At 44.6% G+C, this 14,049-nt stretch overlaps 2 protein-coding genes across 2 annotated transcripts; both read right to left on the bottom strand.

The window, feature by feature from the left end:
- Window positions 1–4,491: 4,491 nt before the first annotated feature.
- On the bottom strand, window positions 4,492–7,404 carry LOC139753052 (uncharacterized). Its single transcript, XM_071669148.1, has 3 exons — window positions 6,463–7,404; window positions 5,970–6,070; window positions 4,492–5,709 (listed from the first exon to the last, which is right to left on the bottom strand). The coding sequence occupies exons 1-3, from the start codon at window positions 7,369–7,371 to the stop codon at window positions 5,613–5,615; spliced, it is 1,107 nt and encodes a 368-aa protein (XP_071525249.1). The 5' UTR covers window positions 7,372–7,404; the 3' UTR covers window positions 4,492–5,612.
- A 694-nt stretch (window positions 7,405–8,098) lies between these two features.
- On the bottom strand, window positions 8,099–10,528 carry LOC139753050 (uncharacterized). The gene is made up of 3 exons (XM_071669147.1): window positions 9,620–10,528; window positions 9,013–9,110; window positions 8,099–8,682 (listed from the first exon to the last, which is right to left on the bottom strand). Exons 1-3 carry the CDS (start codon window positions 10,367–10,369, stop codon window positions 8,595–8,597), a joined length of 936 nt encoding a protein of 311 aa, XP_071525248.1. The 5' UTR covers window positions 10,370–10,528; the 3' UTR covers window positions 8,099–8,594.
- Between the last annotated feature and the right edge of the window lie 3,521 nt (window positions 10,529–14,049).

The raw sequence follows: 14,049 nt of genomic DNA, 5'->3' as shown, positions 1-14,049 counted from the left end.
CAACCAGGGGTTCACTTTGAGCAGGGCTGGTGTTTGTTCCAGACTGTTTAGCTTCCGATCTTGAATACTTCTCAAGGTCACAGTTCTCAGTGGAACAGATGCTGTCCATTGTCTCAGTGCTGTTGAACACTGATCCTGGAGCTCCAGGGAAACTATTGTTGAGAGACTGTTGTATAGTGTGCAGCTGGGCTGCTGACCCAGGCTCTGCCAGTTCCCCAACAGCACTTGTGTCTAGCTTTTCCCCAATCGAAATTGTTTCTAACGGTTCCTCTACTGCAATTATGTCTAGCTTTTCCTCAGTCGCAGTTGTGTTTGCCTGTTTCCTAGAGGCAGTTGTGTCTGGCTGTTCCCTAACAGCTGTTATGTCTGACTGTTCTTCCGCGGCAAGTTTTGGCTGTTTATCTTCCACATGCTCATTTGTAGTGTGTTGTGTGGAATTATCAAGTTCTTTGATGTTATTACTTACATTAGAAGACTCACCTGTCGCGTCTTGCTCCGAATGAAGTTGTGCGCTGTTCTCCAAGCTACGCGTATTGTTCTGCTGAGTGGAAGTACTGGTACCTGGACCGTCAACGCGAGTCATACCTTCATCCATGCTTGATGTGAAGTAAGATGGACGACCTGGAGGCGGGAGACGATTGCCTAGACTATTTTCATGGTGAGTAGTCAACCCGATCCTTGGTTCTTGGCGTACGTCACTAACGTCCCAGGGCACCACGTCCCCTTGGTGGGTTCTGGTTCTGTTCTCTAGCTCCACGATGAGGCCAGTGTTGACCATGGTCAGAAAGGTGGTAGGGACCTTGTCGTTTTGGTCGGAACTGGATCCTACCTTCACCAGCGGTGTCCCCGAGTCTAGGGTCGAGGAGCACAAAACTGTAGTCACAAGATACTGCAGGAGGAAGCACGACACACCCGCTGATCCACGTAGCATATTCTCTCGGTGTGTACGGAATATCATCACTCGCCTGGTCGATCCCTCGTAGTGCTGTGTTAAACGTCGGTGACGCATCGTCCCAGGTGTGCCGCTGTCTACCGCCGTAATTCTCAACAAATTTATTTTACAACACTTACGATCGTAAATAAATCAACAACGCCAACCTTCCTTACGAGAACCACACCACCTGCGAAGTCTGGCGACACCTGCTGATCGTGGTGGCTTCGGGAGGCTGATGGCAGAACTGAAGCGATGTAGCGCCGGTTCCTACCTGGCTGGGGCTCCACCCTCATCTCGGGTCACTTGGCTTACCTTGTTAATTGAAGCAGCTTCAAGTCCTCAAGTGGCCCAGGACCCACGACCTCTGAGCATGCAAAGTTTAATCTATTTTCAAAATTGCCACAAGTGAGCTTAGATAATGCAGTGTATATGAAGAGTGTACAACATTCGGTGCCGCAGTCGCGTACCATATCGGTACACCCACCTCAAAAGATAAGATAGGGTAACGGTCATGAAACATATTCCTGTTGTATTCATATAAACTCAGTTGTTTACATTTGTCATAACTTCAAGGTTACAGTTATAAGCAGTTACGCAAAGATGGCGGCGGCAAGGAGGCTGGGTTGGGTGGGCCTTCCCTCTGGGGCGCAGGTGGAGCGGCAAGGAAGGCAGCGACGTCGTCAACCGTGACTTACCGGGAACCCACCTATGAGGCGTCGTCAACCACTGTGAACGTTATCCAACTCTTCATATATATATATATATATATATATATATATATATATATATATATATATATATATATATATAATATATATATATATATATATATATATATATATATATATATATATATATATATATATATCAGACACGACAGCCTCAATACTAGGTTGATGTATACTGAGCCGATTGATTCAAGACCAGGTTGCGGCACGTAAAGCAGATAGGCAGCCTTTAAACCAGGCTGCAGTTAACAGATCGACAGACTCAAGCGCAGGTTGCTGTATACCCGACCGACAAACTCAACACCAGATTGTGATATGTAAGTCCACCAGCGTTACGGCTTGGTTGACGCAATAGTATATTTTGTCGTAATGATCAGTCAACTGTGACTGCCTCAGATGATTCTGTGATTATCTATTTCAGTATAACGTGACGTTATTATTCAGTTAATGCCTGGAGTAGATAGGCCGAGGCATTAGTAACAGAGTGCTGTGTTAGTGTCCGCTAGTTATATGGCCACAACAATAATTATAACACTTGACAATTGAAAGTTCACATATCTTCGTTTTTCAGACGTACACATTATCAAAAAGCGGTTGTGACAAAAGATTCATTTCAGATTTTTCGAGTACCATCTCATGCTCCTCTGTTATGAATCTTCAGTGTGCTTTCTAAGTTCTCATGTAGAAGCTACAAACATCTTGTATCAAGATGTGTCTGACAACCCGACCATTACCAGCTGGTGCGCCTGGAACGCATTATTTTTTGCTGTTGTTGTTACGCTCAAAAAAAAAAAAAAAATCAGGTTTGCATCTGATTTGTTGTTTGAAGTTTTTGTATTTATGTTATCGACACGTGTTTTATCGGAATTTTCGAATTCATTGATTTAAGGAAAAAATGTAATGCGGAAGTAACATGTAGCCAGTGTCACCGGCGCGTAATGCTGCTTCCAGAGCTGCAAATCATTATATAACAGCGATTTATAGACACGAAAGGTTGTCACAACTTTTGGTTATTATATCTGAACGATAATTACGCTTAATCATGAAAATGGATAAAACTTTAACTGTGACCACCTGCTCGAGGTAACGCTGCTGCCATACGCAAAAAGAAATATCTGCTTATACGGTTGCTGTAACCTGTCACCTGTGACGTCACGAGCTTGTACAGTTACTGCTGAGGGTTCCTAACATGTATACTTTATCGCCAGATAATCACTTCGTCATGGTCAGCTGCCGGCGAGATTGTAGCTGGCGTCTTGGTTTGCGGAAGCAAGTCATTATACCGTTGCCGTCTCAGTACATCATCATACCATCATGTCACAATCGCCAGAGCGATAGAGAACGTCACAAATTTAGGCATATTAGAAATGGGCAGATTGTATGAGGTTGACTCGGATACTTAAAATATTGAGCGCTTGTCGCATGTTTTACATCATGACAATCCACTTATGGACAGAACTGCTGGGTCTGTTTCATCATCATTCTAAAATTGGTAAATTTTGAAGGATGATTCTTAGGGGTAGAGGACTTAACCTGTAAATGTTAACACCACCCGCGAGCGGTCACCTTCACCGAGGCTGTCGCCAGGATTGTCTGCTGCCGAAAAATACTCATCAGGAACCTATTTCGTCCCTTAGAAGCCCACTTTACTCTGCTCTCGTGTAGAACGCGTCCTGAAAGCTGTAGGAGCCCCATGAGAGCTCTAGTGCTACGTAATAATAATGGTAGTAAGATGTTTCTACATCCACAGAGCATCGTGCACGAACGGTCTTGTAAAATCTCAGAGGGAAAATTATTCGAGCAATAAACATCACGAAATGCAGTAAAGTGGTTGGACATTACGCCAATCGTCCTTGTTTTTTCCTCTTACCTTCTCATTCCTTCTCATCCTTCTGTTTTGTCTATTTTTTCATAGTACGCCCCACCTCAGCGAAGACTTCTGTCCATGGCTGGTGCATGTCATAAAAAAGTGACGTTATTCTCGGAGACGCGTGGGAGACGTGACTGGAGCTGTGTCAGGTGGACGGTTTGTATTCAATTAATTGCTGATTTGGGAGCTTGTACATGTGCTCATAGAGGCATGGCGACTACTTGTGTGGGTTTAGCTGCAGATGTGTGTACGCTCACGCTCGGCCCCTGGCTGGTACCGGCGGCCAGCCAGCAAGGCACGCCTCTGCCCGTTATGTACACACCACGGTAGCTCCTGGTCTTGTGTCCACAACACACGATCGTATTCTTGTCTTTGTACAGTTTATTGCATATGAACATCATTTTTCATTGCTAAGTTAGCAACAGTCTTAATGTTTTGAATTATATGTGATGGTTTGGTTATAAAGTGTTCACGCGAAGTTAGTATTAACCACACTCTCGCTGGACCGACCACTACCTAAGTGATTACAACACTGGATAATGAGCAACATTTATGCGATACACAGCTGTAAGCTCAATGCTAGCGGAATATTTTTGAAGTGTATATATATATATATATATATATATATATATATATATATATATATATATATATATATATATATATATATATATATATATGCTGGTAATGAAAACTACATGTGGCGATGCAGGTTGATGGTGTGAGCGACGACAATGTATGGGAGAGGTGTGGTAGTTATCGCGCTATGACTGAGGAAGTTGAGCTGGTGTGCTGGAAAAGCTTGGTCCCATGGAGGGATGAGCGAAGAAAGACTGACTATCAGAAGTAGAGGGAGCAAATGGAAGGATGGAGTTATACAACATGGAATTATAATGTTGATTCTTGGTCATCAGTATTACATAACAAACGTATGAACAGTGTACATAACTTAAGTCAAGTGATGTCTTTCTTAGTAGTATATGCCTGTATTGTTGTTTGCAAGGCACTGGATGACGCGAGTGATTTGACTGATTTTTTCGCAAGTACTGTTAGTTGAGTGTTCATTTCTGCTGATCTTGTGGGTGGTGGCACATTAGAAAATACAGAGTACACAAGTCTAGGTAACGGGCCTCATTGATAGAGTGACATTACACGTTACATAATGACTGGCATTACACGTTACAAAATTAGTGACATTACACTTTACATATTGAACTGTTAACAATTTACGCGGCTACTTCAGCAGGGGGTTGGAATGTTGAGTGGGCGTGGTGGCCTCAGCGGAGTGTTAGGGAGAGTAGGTGGGCGTGGCGGTCTCAGCGGGGTGTTAGGTAGATCAGGCGGGTTGATGGGCGTGCCTGAGAAGATAAGCAGTCATCCCCGGATGGTGAACGTGCCTGTGTCATGGTAGCGGGCTAAGCACGCAGCCTTGCCCTCCGTCTTGACTGTGCGTCCTCCCCTCACATGTGTTGCATCTGTGAACAAGGAAGTTAACTCTGCTCCGTTTTGCCTGTTTACGTTCACGTGGCGGGGAAGACAAGGTGGTCGCTGCCGACAGTACCAATATCACAGCCTCTAACATCGTAGCGTCTGGCAGCTAGTTATCATTATTTTTTTTACTTCCTCCAAAGTTCTTAGAATACATTTCCTCATTTCTTCTTTGTCCTCATTAACCTTACTTATATTTCATTTAAGGCCTGGCCTTGATGTGGACTTTCGTCCATAACTGGAGCCTCCAAAATGGAAAAATTAATATGTATTTTCAGTTTAGTAAGTAGAGTGCAATGCATTATGTTGTCGATCGTTGTAAACATATCACTAACACTGCTTATTTGTTGCTCTGCTGGGGCACCTGCCAGATGCTGTTAAGGTATTAAAGATATGAGAAGACCTCTACTTGATGTTATCAGTAATTTAGGGCAAAGAAATTACAACTACATATTTCCGTTTTTATATACTAACATTATGTTTGCCAATATGGCTGACCAAGGATGAGACTCGGGCGAAAGATTTTCAGAGAGTAGTAGGTGGGCAGTGTTGTGAGGGAGAGCTCACCTCTGCTGGGTCAAATTTTGATGCCTTACGAGGAGGCGATAACGGTTCCACTGGACCCTGCTCTCCCAGCCAAGGCCCTCCAGCTCGCCTCCACCGCTGCCTCCACTACACCTTCCACCATCCTGCCAGGAGGAAGAACAGACACTGTTAGTCATCTTTGGACAACACATGACGGATCTCGTCCTTACATGTCTGTAAAGGGCTTCTCTCTCTCTCTCTCTCTCTCTCTCTCTCTCTCTCTCTCTCTCTCTCTCTCTCTCTCTCTCTCTCTCTCTCTCTCTCTCTCTCTTATTGGCACTTGTCTTGAAATCACTAAACGAAGGTTCCGGGCAGACTCCACAGAGAACGACTAACAGTGAGGACAATATGTACAATCACTTACCCGTAGGAAGGGCTGCAGAAGGCGTGGCTGCTGGTATCCATCTGCGCCCAGCTGGGGATGTCCCGACGGCGACGTTTGCCGCCAGGAGGCATAATGTTGACCTAGAGGGAGGGACGTGATGTTTACCTGGGGTGGAATCTTTATATAGGACACCTGGTGTCATATGAATGGAATTTTATATTGAATAACTTTGAAAATACCCGCAGGACCTCTCTTCTGTGTCAGTAATTTGATGTTTAACTGTTAGGGTGATGTTTATCAGGAAAAGTTGATGTGTCCTGGTTGTCTTATTCTTACGTGAGCGTCTGATGTTTATACTGAGGGCCTGATGTTGATCTTCAGTCGGGTATAATGTCTATAAGGAGAGGATGATGCTTAACTTATGTAAATACTGTGAGGGAGAAGCTGTTATTCATATGAAGGACCCGTTGTTTAACTATGAGAGCCGGTGTTTACCTCTGAACCTGATCTTTACATATATAAAGTACAATACCTGGTTGGCGTTGTTGCTGTTGATGTTTAGGTTGGCATTGTTGCTGTCGATATTGTTGTTGCTATTGATGTTGTTATTGTTGTTGTTGTTGTTGGCGTTGTTGTTTATGTTGAGGATGAGAGACAAGACATTAGCGAGGAAGCTGATGTACGTCATGGCGTTGCCGCCGGTGAAGACAGCGCTGGTTCCGTCCCCACTGCACGGCCGCGGCTGCTTCCCGCGGCGGTATATGATATTGGGCGGCGCCTGCCGGGCCTCGCGCCCGCCACCTGCCTCAGCTTCTGCTGCAGTAGTTATCGTTATGGCTGGCGAGTTCTCCGTTGTTCCATGTGATACGTTTGCTGCTAACAGCAATGATGGTGGTGTTCCTACTGCCTCTGCAACTGTTGTTGTTGGCTGTGTTGGAATTCTGTCAGAGTTATATGCATATGCTTGTGCACGTGCTGAATATCTGGCTCTCCCTCCAAACACTGGAGGATTCTGGTTTTGCATAACAATGAGGCTACCATAATAAACTTCTGGCCAATTGTTTGGTGTCCCTTTGTTGGTAGTTTCCACTTGGTTTGTTTTAGCGACATATAATTCTTTCGCTTCAGGTTTTTTTGCCTCATGACCTCGATTTCCTCCTTTTGGTAATAAACTTGAGAATCCCGAGAGATATGGTGAAGCATATAGTGAATACTGATGGCTAGTGAGGTCACCTTCTCCGTCAGGTTCTTGCAGAAGGCTCAGCTCTTCCATCAAGACCCAAAGTAGGTCATCCAAGTCTTCTTGCAGCTCGAGGGCCATTTCCTCCTCCGTCTCCTTGTTCATCTTTGTCACCAAGGCTTGCGAGAGACCAACAATAGACGAACATTCCGAGTTCCTCATGTAAGTTAATGTGATAGCTAGAATAACCACACACTCCATTGCCACCTACGTAAACACTGAAAAGTTAGTAGTTGAACTGCAGCTGGCAGCGGGCGAGAAGCATGACTGGTGGGCCAGCCCAGGTAATGTTCCAGTGGCCCGCTAGAGGCCTCCACCCTACGCTTTACTGAGTCGTCATCCTCAGAACTTAAAAGTTTTGATATATATCTGTACTGTATAAGGTGTGTGTATGTGGGGGGGGGGGGGGTGTGAACTACACTTGTGGGGCCCCATTTCTACTGCGATACATCTTCATGTATACCATCTCCATGTTTTATGTCCTTATACAATTTCTTCCATTCATACACCGTTCTTGTACTTAGAATTATTTCTTTGTTTTCTTCTTAACTATTTCTTTTTTACATTTCATATGAGGTCCATTGGTTGTCTTGTATCTGCATCATACGAAGAATTGTAGTGGATGACAGGAATAAATTTTTGGACAGCATCGGTAGCTCAAACGGTGTCAGCCAATTTAAGGAAACATATGACGATGTAAGGAGAAATTAGTGTGTATACATCATCAAGCTGATAAAAAACTGTTTTTATCAGGTCGACCTTCATTCTTCTGTCTTCCATTGTGGGCAAATTTAAGGCCTGTCCTTACGCTGTACCTTAGTTCTCATTAAATCAAATCATGTGGGTGTTAAGACACTTTTGAGAGGAGCGCTTCGATCATAAAGCTCAAAGTTAATATTTAAGGTTAAAAAAACTCAACGTTGTTTTCGTAGAATTCATGAAGATATTGTTTCACAATCTGATAAGTAATATTTGTCATGATGAATTTTCATGTGTATTGTAGTTGGTATTTTTCGGCTAATTAGTTGGGTAATCGAGTAATTGGACACTTAAAAATATTAGCCAGTGAAACAAGGCGACAAGTACCCGTAGAATTGGCACTGTAGCTTGACTGCTGACTCCCACGTCCACAGACTCGACACAGTATAGCACTATACAAGAACTTTTATGTACTGCGTGTTGCATGGAAGTGTCAACCTTGGGTAAATGTAATACGGAATGACCCGATGTTGGGCGTCCTGCAGGGGCCGTGAGCCTCGCTCCAGTCGTCCTCGGGGGTCTGTACCGCCGTCTCCAAGGGACCAGGGGTAGTAGAAGCTAGTACAGCAGCGACAGCAGCAGCGCTAGAAACTGAAGCGTTATCATCAACGAAGATATTTGTCTCCTGCAGTAGTTCCAAGTACCGCCGTTCGCTGGGGAAGGGGTCACTGATGGTGCTGGAGACGGGCAGGTGTGTCAGGAACCATCGTCAGCACCGCCGCCACCACCTTCATCGCCCTGACCATGTCCAAACTGTCCAGGGATGAAAGAAATGCATCACAAAACAAAATTCAGCGTCGGTTGTGCAACACCAACACAGTATTACCTGGTGGTTCCTGGCCAGTCCTGTAGCCCCTGTCTACCCATGGCCAAGCTGTGTCTGCCATTGGCCAGCTTGTGTCTGCCTGTTTGTCGGTGGCCAGGCTCCGTCTAGAAGTGGCTAGGCTCTAGCTATCAGTAGCCACCTGTCTTTCAGTGGTAAGCTTTTTTTCTGCTAATGGCCGGCCTGTGTTTGTTAGTTGTCAGCTCATCAGAACAATGTCATCATGTCTAGAAACAAAAATAACTGGACGACGTACTTACCTCGGGGGAGGAGGACACCAACGAAAGGAGGTCGACTCAGCGTGGCCGCCCTTCGCGCTGCTCCGCCTCCGTCGGCGGCCAGGAGGCATGACGTTAATCTGGTGGAGGCAAGCTACTAGTGAGGAGTACAGTGGTCAGGTTGTGTCGTCACACGTTACTGTATCCGGCCAGGATTGATGGAACACGATATTATCCCAAACCTCGGACCCCCGGCAGTGTTGCCTTAGAGTCTTACACAAAAATATATCTTAATTGGCAGTGAATTTAGTTATCATACCTGTGATATTGGTTCTGAAGTCTGTCATTAAATGTACATCCGTCAAAATGATGTTTAGCTTTTATAAATATCCCCACGAAGTATGTGTTTACAGCAGTCCCTGTAAGATACATTATTGTTTACGGGTTTCTGTATGATACAACATTGTTTACGGTACTTACTGTGTGATACAGTATTGTTTACATCAATTCCTTTATAATACAGATTTTATGTGTTGAAATTTAATTTGGTTCTCATAACCTTCGATTTCAATGTGTTTATAGTTAAGAACATAATGCTTACAGTCGTTAATGTCCAAAGCTGCGAACGTTGTCAACTTTGAGGACTGACCTGGTTGGCGTTGTTAGTGTTGACATTCGCGTTGACGTTGCTGTTGTCTAAATTGTTGTTGTTGTTATTGTTATTGTTATTGTTATTGTGGTTGATGTCGTTGTTGATGTTGAGGACGAGAGTGGAGAGGGTGACCAGGAAACTCATGTAGTCCACGGCGCTGCCTCCTAAGGCCGCGCCCGACCCCATACAAGGCTTGGCCTTCTGCTTCCTGATGTAGAGATTGGTAGGTGCTACTCTAGATACCCTCCTTACCCCTGGGGCCCGCATGGCTTCTGCAGTGGGGGCCCTGGTTTCTGTAACGTTCCGTTTAGTTGCTTCATCCGTGTTCCTAGGCGCCGAATGTTGGGTTGTGGAACTCATGTGGACCTCGCCATTGGAACTATTCCTCTCTACACTACCAGCTAAGTAGCCAAGTGACAGAACCTGAAAAGATGAACTTTCTTCCTCTTTAGACAAGTCCGCGACTTCAGGTGACATGACACTGTTTTCTGTTTCTGTGTGGCGACTCTTGCCATCTTTCCAGACTTGTGTAAATTCTCCCATCTCGTCTTGTTTCTCGAAGAACCAAGTGTCATTGTGTGTTTCTGAGTTATTGTTTCCACTGTTCCAAACGTGGGTGAACTCGGCCAACAGGCGATCTAATTCAGTCTTCAAAACCTCGTCTGGTTTCAAACTGTCTTTCGTCCAGCCGCTGCCAGGCGCCACCACTACGCACACAGAGAAGACAATCACCCATAGCGTCTTCATTACGCCCCAGCAGCACTTATGAAACCTTCGCCTGCCACGCCCGCGCGGAGGGACTTGAGAATTCTGCAGCAGCAGCAGCAGCAGTGGTTGCGACCGTCTGAAGAGGTGTTCCGAAGCTTGTAACAAGCTCGGGAGGGAAGGAGAAATAGTTCTATAGGTGGCCACCTGATGGCGCCACCACCACCCGAAATTCATATTCATTATTTTTTATTTCTTTCCGAATCAAGTATATGTTTATGTCGTTATTTGGCATCTTGGATTTTAGAGTTAAAATGAATTTTAAGTCACTTCAGAGTTTATCAACGTTGGTATAGGTAAGGTAGGTACAGTATTAAGTCTGGACAGGAAGAGACAAATGGGAAGGTTGAGGGTGAATGAGAGTTTTCTCAGGTGTAACTCCATGCTCGTACACTTGTGTTTCCCATTCCATGTGTATCCTCCGCAGCGTACGTTAAGTCATCGTCAGCAGTGTTCATACCGTTATAACCCGTCCGTATATATGCGAGCTTCTAGGTTACGGTCGCTGGCCCGGCAGGTCACATTGCTGCGTGTGGACATGGATGAACTCTCTCTCTCTCTCTCTCTCTCTCTCTCTCTCTCTCTCTCTCTCTCTCTCTCTCTCTCTCTCTCTCTCTCTCTCTCCCGATGGTTTAAGGCCAACACCCAGAGGGTGACACGACTCCCGTACCGTATAGGTGGCCAGCCAGCGTGGCCTGACTAACGGATCTCGTGTAGTTATGAAGTTGATTATATTTCCTTACCTCCCTGTATGGCTCACGTGTTCATTGTTGTACAGATCCTGTCTGCAGGGAAGAATGTATCAGATTTTGTTTTAGTTTGTTACGCGCTTAAAATACTTGAATGATTCTGAAATACTGTAATTATCTTGAAGATTTCTACCAACGCGTCCATACGCAATCTTCTCTCCGCTTGATGTGGTTGGTGGACTACCCATCACGTCACGTAACTCTTAGTGTCAGGCCCCATGATAAAGGGACCCCCCACCCCCAAAGAATTAGAGGACTTTAAAGTCTCCCCAAGTCAGTAACATCACACAGAATTTTGCTTTAGGATAATCCTTGAAAGAGAAATGCAACGTATGATGACTTTTTTCCCCTATTAATTGAGTCGGGTCTTATTTTTACTCTCATTGGTTCTCTGATGTACAAACTTATACTGCAAATTTACGTTTTGATATTTTAAAGGACCGTAGTTGAGGATTCAACAGGCATACATTTTTTAGTTAGTTTGAAAAATAATATTTCATTGAAGAACTATACCATTCAGGCTAATGTGGAACCCATTGGTATGGCAGTTAGCTTCTGGCCTCAGTCCTGCGACCAACCAAGCATCATGGCGTTCGAGGATGAATGGTAAAAGTCAGTCTTCGCTGATAATGATGGGTAGGAAGCGGAGCATGCCTGGTGAACGGTGTCTGCTAGCAGCATATTCTCTCATCACCTTGGCGTCACGCTTCACAATAGCATTTCCTTGACTGTGTCGACACCACAGTTACTGGGGTAGTAGTGACTTGTTCTCATATTATTTCCTCTTGCCCATAATTTTTTTCGCTTGTGATTCTATCTATTGATTTTTGGTAATTTTGTTTCGTTAACTCTCATATCTGTTCTTCATGATATATTTCAGAGGATGGTGACTGATGCCTGGGAGTTTTTTTTTTTTTTTTTTTTTTTTTTTTTGCCGCTGTCTCCCGCGTTTGCGAGGTAGCGCAAGGAAACAGACGAAAGAAATGGCCCAACCCACCCCCATACACATGTATATACATACGTCCACACACGCAAATATACATACCTACACAGCTTTCTATGGTTTACCCCAGACGCTTCACATGCCTTGATTCAATCCACTGACAGCACGTCAACCCCGGTATACCACATCGCTCCAATTCACTCTATTCCTTGCCCTCCTTTCACCCTCCTGCATGTTCAGGCCCCGATCACACAAAATCTTTTTCACTCCATCTTTCCACCTCCAATTTGGTCTCCCTCTTCTCCTCGTTCCCTCCACCTCCGATACATATATTCTCTTGGTCAATCTTTCCTCACTCATTCTCTCCATGTGCCCGAACCATTTCAAAACACCCTCTTCTGCTCTCTCAACCACGCTCTTTTTATTTCCACACATCTCTCTTACCCTTACGTTACTTACTCGATCAAACCACCTCACACCACATATTGTCCTCAAACATCTCATTTCCAGCACATCCATCCTCCTGCGCACAACTCTATCCATAGCCCACGTCTCGCAACCATACAACATTGTTGGAACCACTATTCCTTCAAACATACCCATTTTTGCTTTCCGAGATAATGTTCTCGACTTCCACACATTCTTCAAGGCTCCCAGGATTTTCGCCCCCTCCCCCACCCTATCCACTTCCGCTTCCATGGTTCCATCCGCTGCCAGATCCACTCCCAGATATCTAAAACACTTCACTTCCTCCAGTTTTTCTCCATTCAAACTCACCTCCCAATTGACTTGACCCTCAACCCTACTGTACCTAATAACCTTGCTCTTATTCACATTTACTCTTAACTTTCTTCTTTCACACACTTTACCAAACTCAGTCACCAGCTTCTGCAGTTTCTCACATGAATCAGCCACCAGCGCTGTATCATCAGCGAACAACAACTGACTCACTTCCCAAGCTCTCTCATCCCCAACAGACTTCATATTTGCCCCTCTTTCCAAAACTCTTGCATTCACCTCCCTAACAACCCCATTCATAAACAAATTAAACAACCATGGAGACATCACACACCCCTGCCGCAAGCCTACATTCACTGAGAACCAATCACTTTCCTCTCTTCCTACACGTACACATGCCTTACATCCTCGATAAAAACTTTTCACTGCTTCTAACAACTTGCCTCCCACACTATATATTCTTAATACCTTCCACAGAGCATCAACTCTACAGATAATTAGTGTCTGCGACCATGAGTATCAGAGCTGGAGGGTGGGTGTGTTCACGTCCCGCCTGAACCCGCTGGTCTAACGGCCACCATCCTTCACCAAACTGATTACCTCATCATGGACATAACTGTGCTCCGTCTTCCTGGTAAGCTGACACAAGTCTCTTGCACAGTACAAACATAACTAGTATGTCGTCAGGTAGCACGCGAGATCTCGTGACCTACTCAAGCGTTCTCAGCAGTTCTCCTTAAGAATTAGTCAGTATATTGGGTACTTGTCTTAGACTGGGGTATATATATATATATATATATATATATATATATATATATATATATATATATATATATATATATATATATATAATATATTCGCCATTTCCCGCATTAGCGAGGTAGCGTTAAGAACAGAGGACTGCGCCTTTGAGAGAATATCCTCACTTGGCACCCTTCTCTTGAGGAAGGAATTAACCCTTTTACAGATATGAAAGTCATATTAGCAGAAAACATGTTTCGTGGCTCAGAATGACGAAGATGCATTTGCTGCTGCTGCTGATGATGATGTTTCACATCAGATCTTGAGTTAACTGATGCGGTGTGTTGTGTTGTAGTGAGTACTGAGGTGCTTATGACGCCCAGTCAGCCGTCAGGACGCCAGCACAAATAAACTGTGGCAGTGTTGCATCACCATTGGTCATGTGGTAGTACATTATTCTTGTGTTTCTTCATCTCGCGTTGCTGGTTCCC

The sequence above is a fragment of the Panulirus ornatus genome, chromosome 14 (genome assembly GCF_036320965.1).
Source record: "Panulirus ornatus isolate Po-2019 chromosome 14, ASM3632096v1, whole genome shotgun sequence".
NCBI classification, from domain to species: Eukaryota; Metazoa; Arthropoda; class Malacostraca; order Decapoda; family Palinuridae; genus Panulirus; species Panulirus ornatus.
Note: the sequence above shows the minus strand (reverse complement) of the source record. Positions and strands in the feature narration are given on the sequence as shown.

Coding starts and splice junctions, on each gene's coding strand:
- LOC139753052 (XM_071669148.1), bottom strand. CDS start 7,371: ATGGAGTGTGTGGTTATTCTAGCTATCACATTAACTTACATGAGGAAC. Junction 6,071..6,462: donor ACAGCAACAACGCCAACCAG/GTATTGTACTTT, acceptor CCCTCCCTCTAG/GTCAACATTATGCCTCCTGG. Junction 5,710..5,969: donor TTCTGCAGCCCTTCCTACGG/GTAAGTGATTGT, acceptor TCCTCCTGGCAG/GATGGTGGAAGGTGTAGTGG.
- LOC139753050 (XM_071669147.1), bottom strand. CDS start 10,369: ATGAAGACGCTATGGGTGATTGTCTTCTCTGTGTGCGTAGTGGTGGCG. Junction 9,111..9,619: donor ACACTAACAACGCCAACCAG/GTCAGTCCTCAA, acceptor TGCCTCCACCAG/ATTAACGTCATGCCTCCTGG. Junction 8,683..9,012: donor TGGTGTCCTCCTCCCCCGAG/GTAAGTACGTCG, acceptor ATCCCTGGACAG/TTTGGACATGGTCAGGGCGA.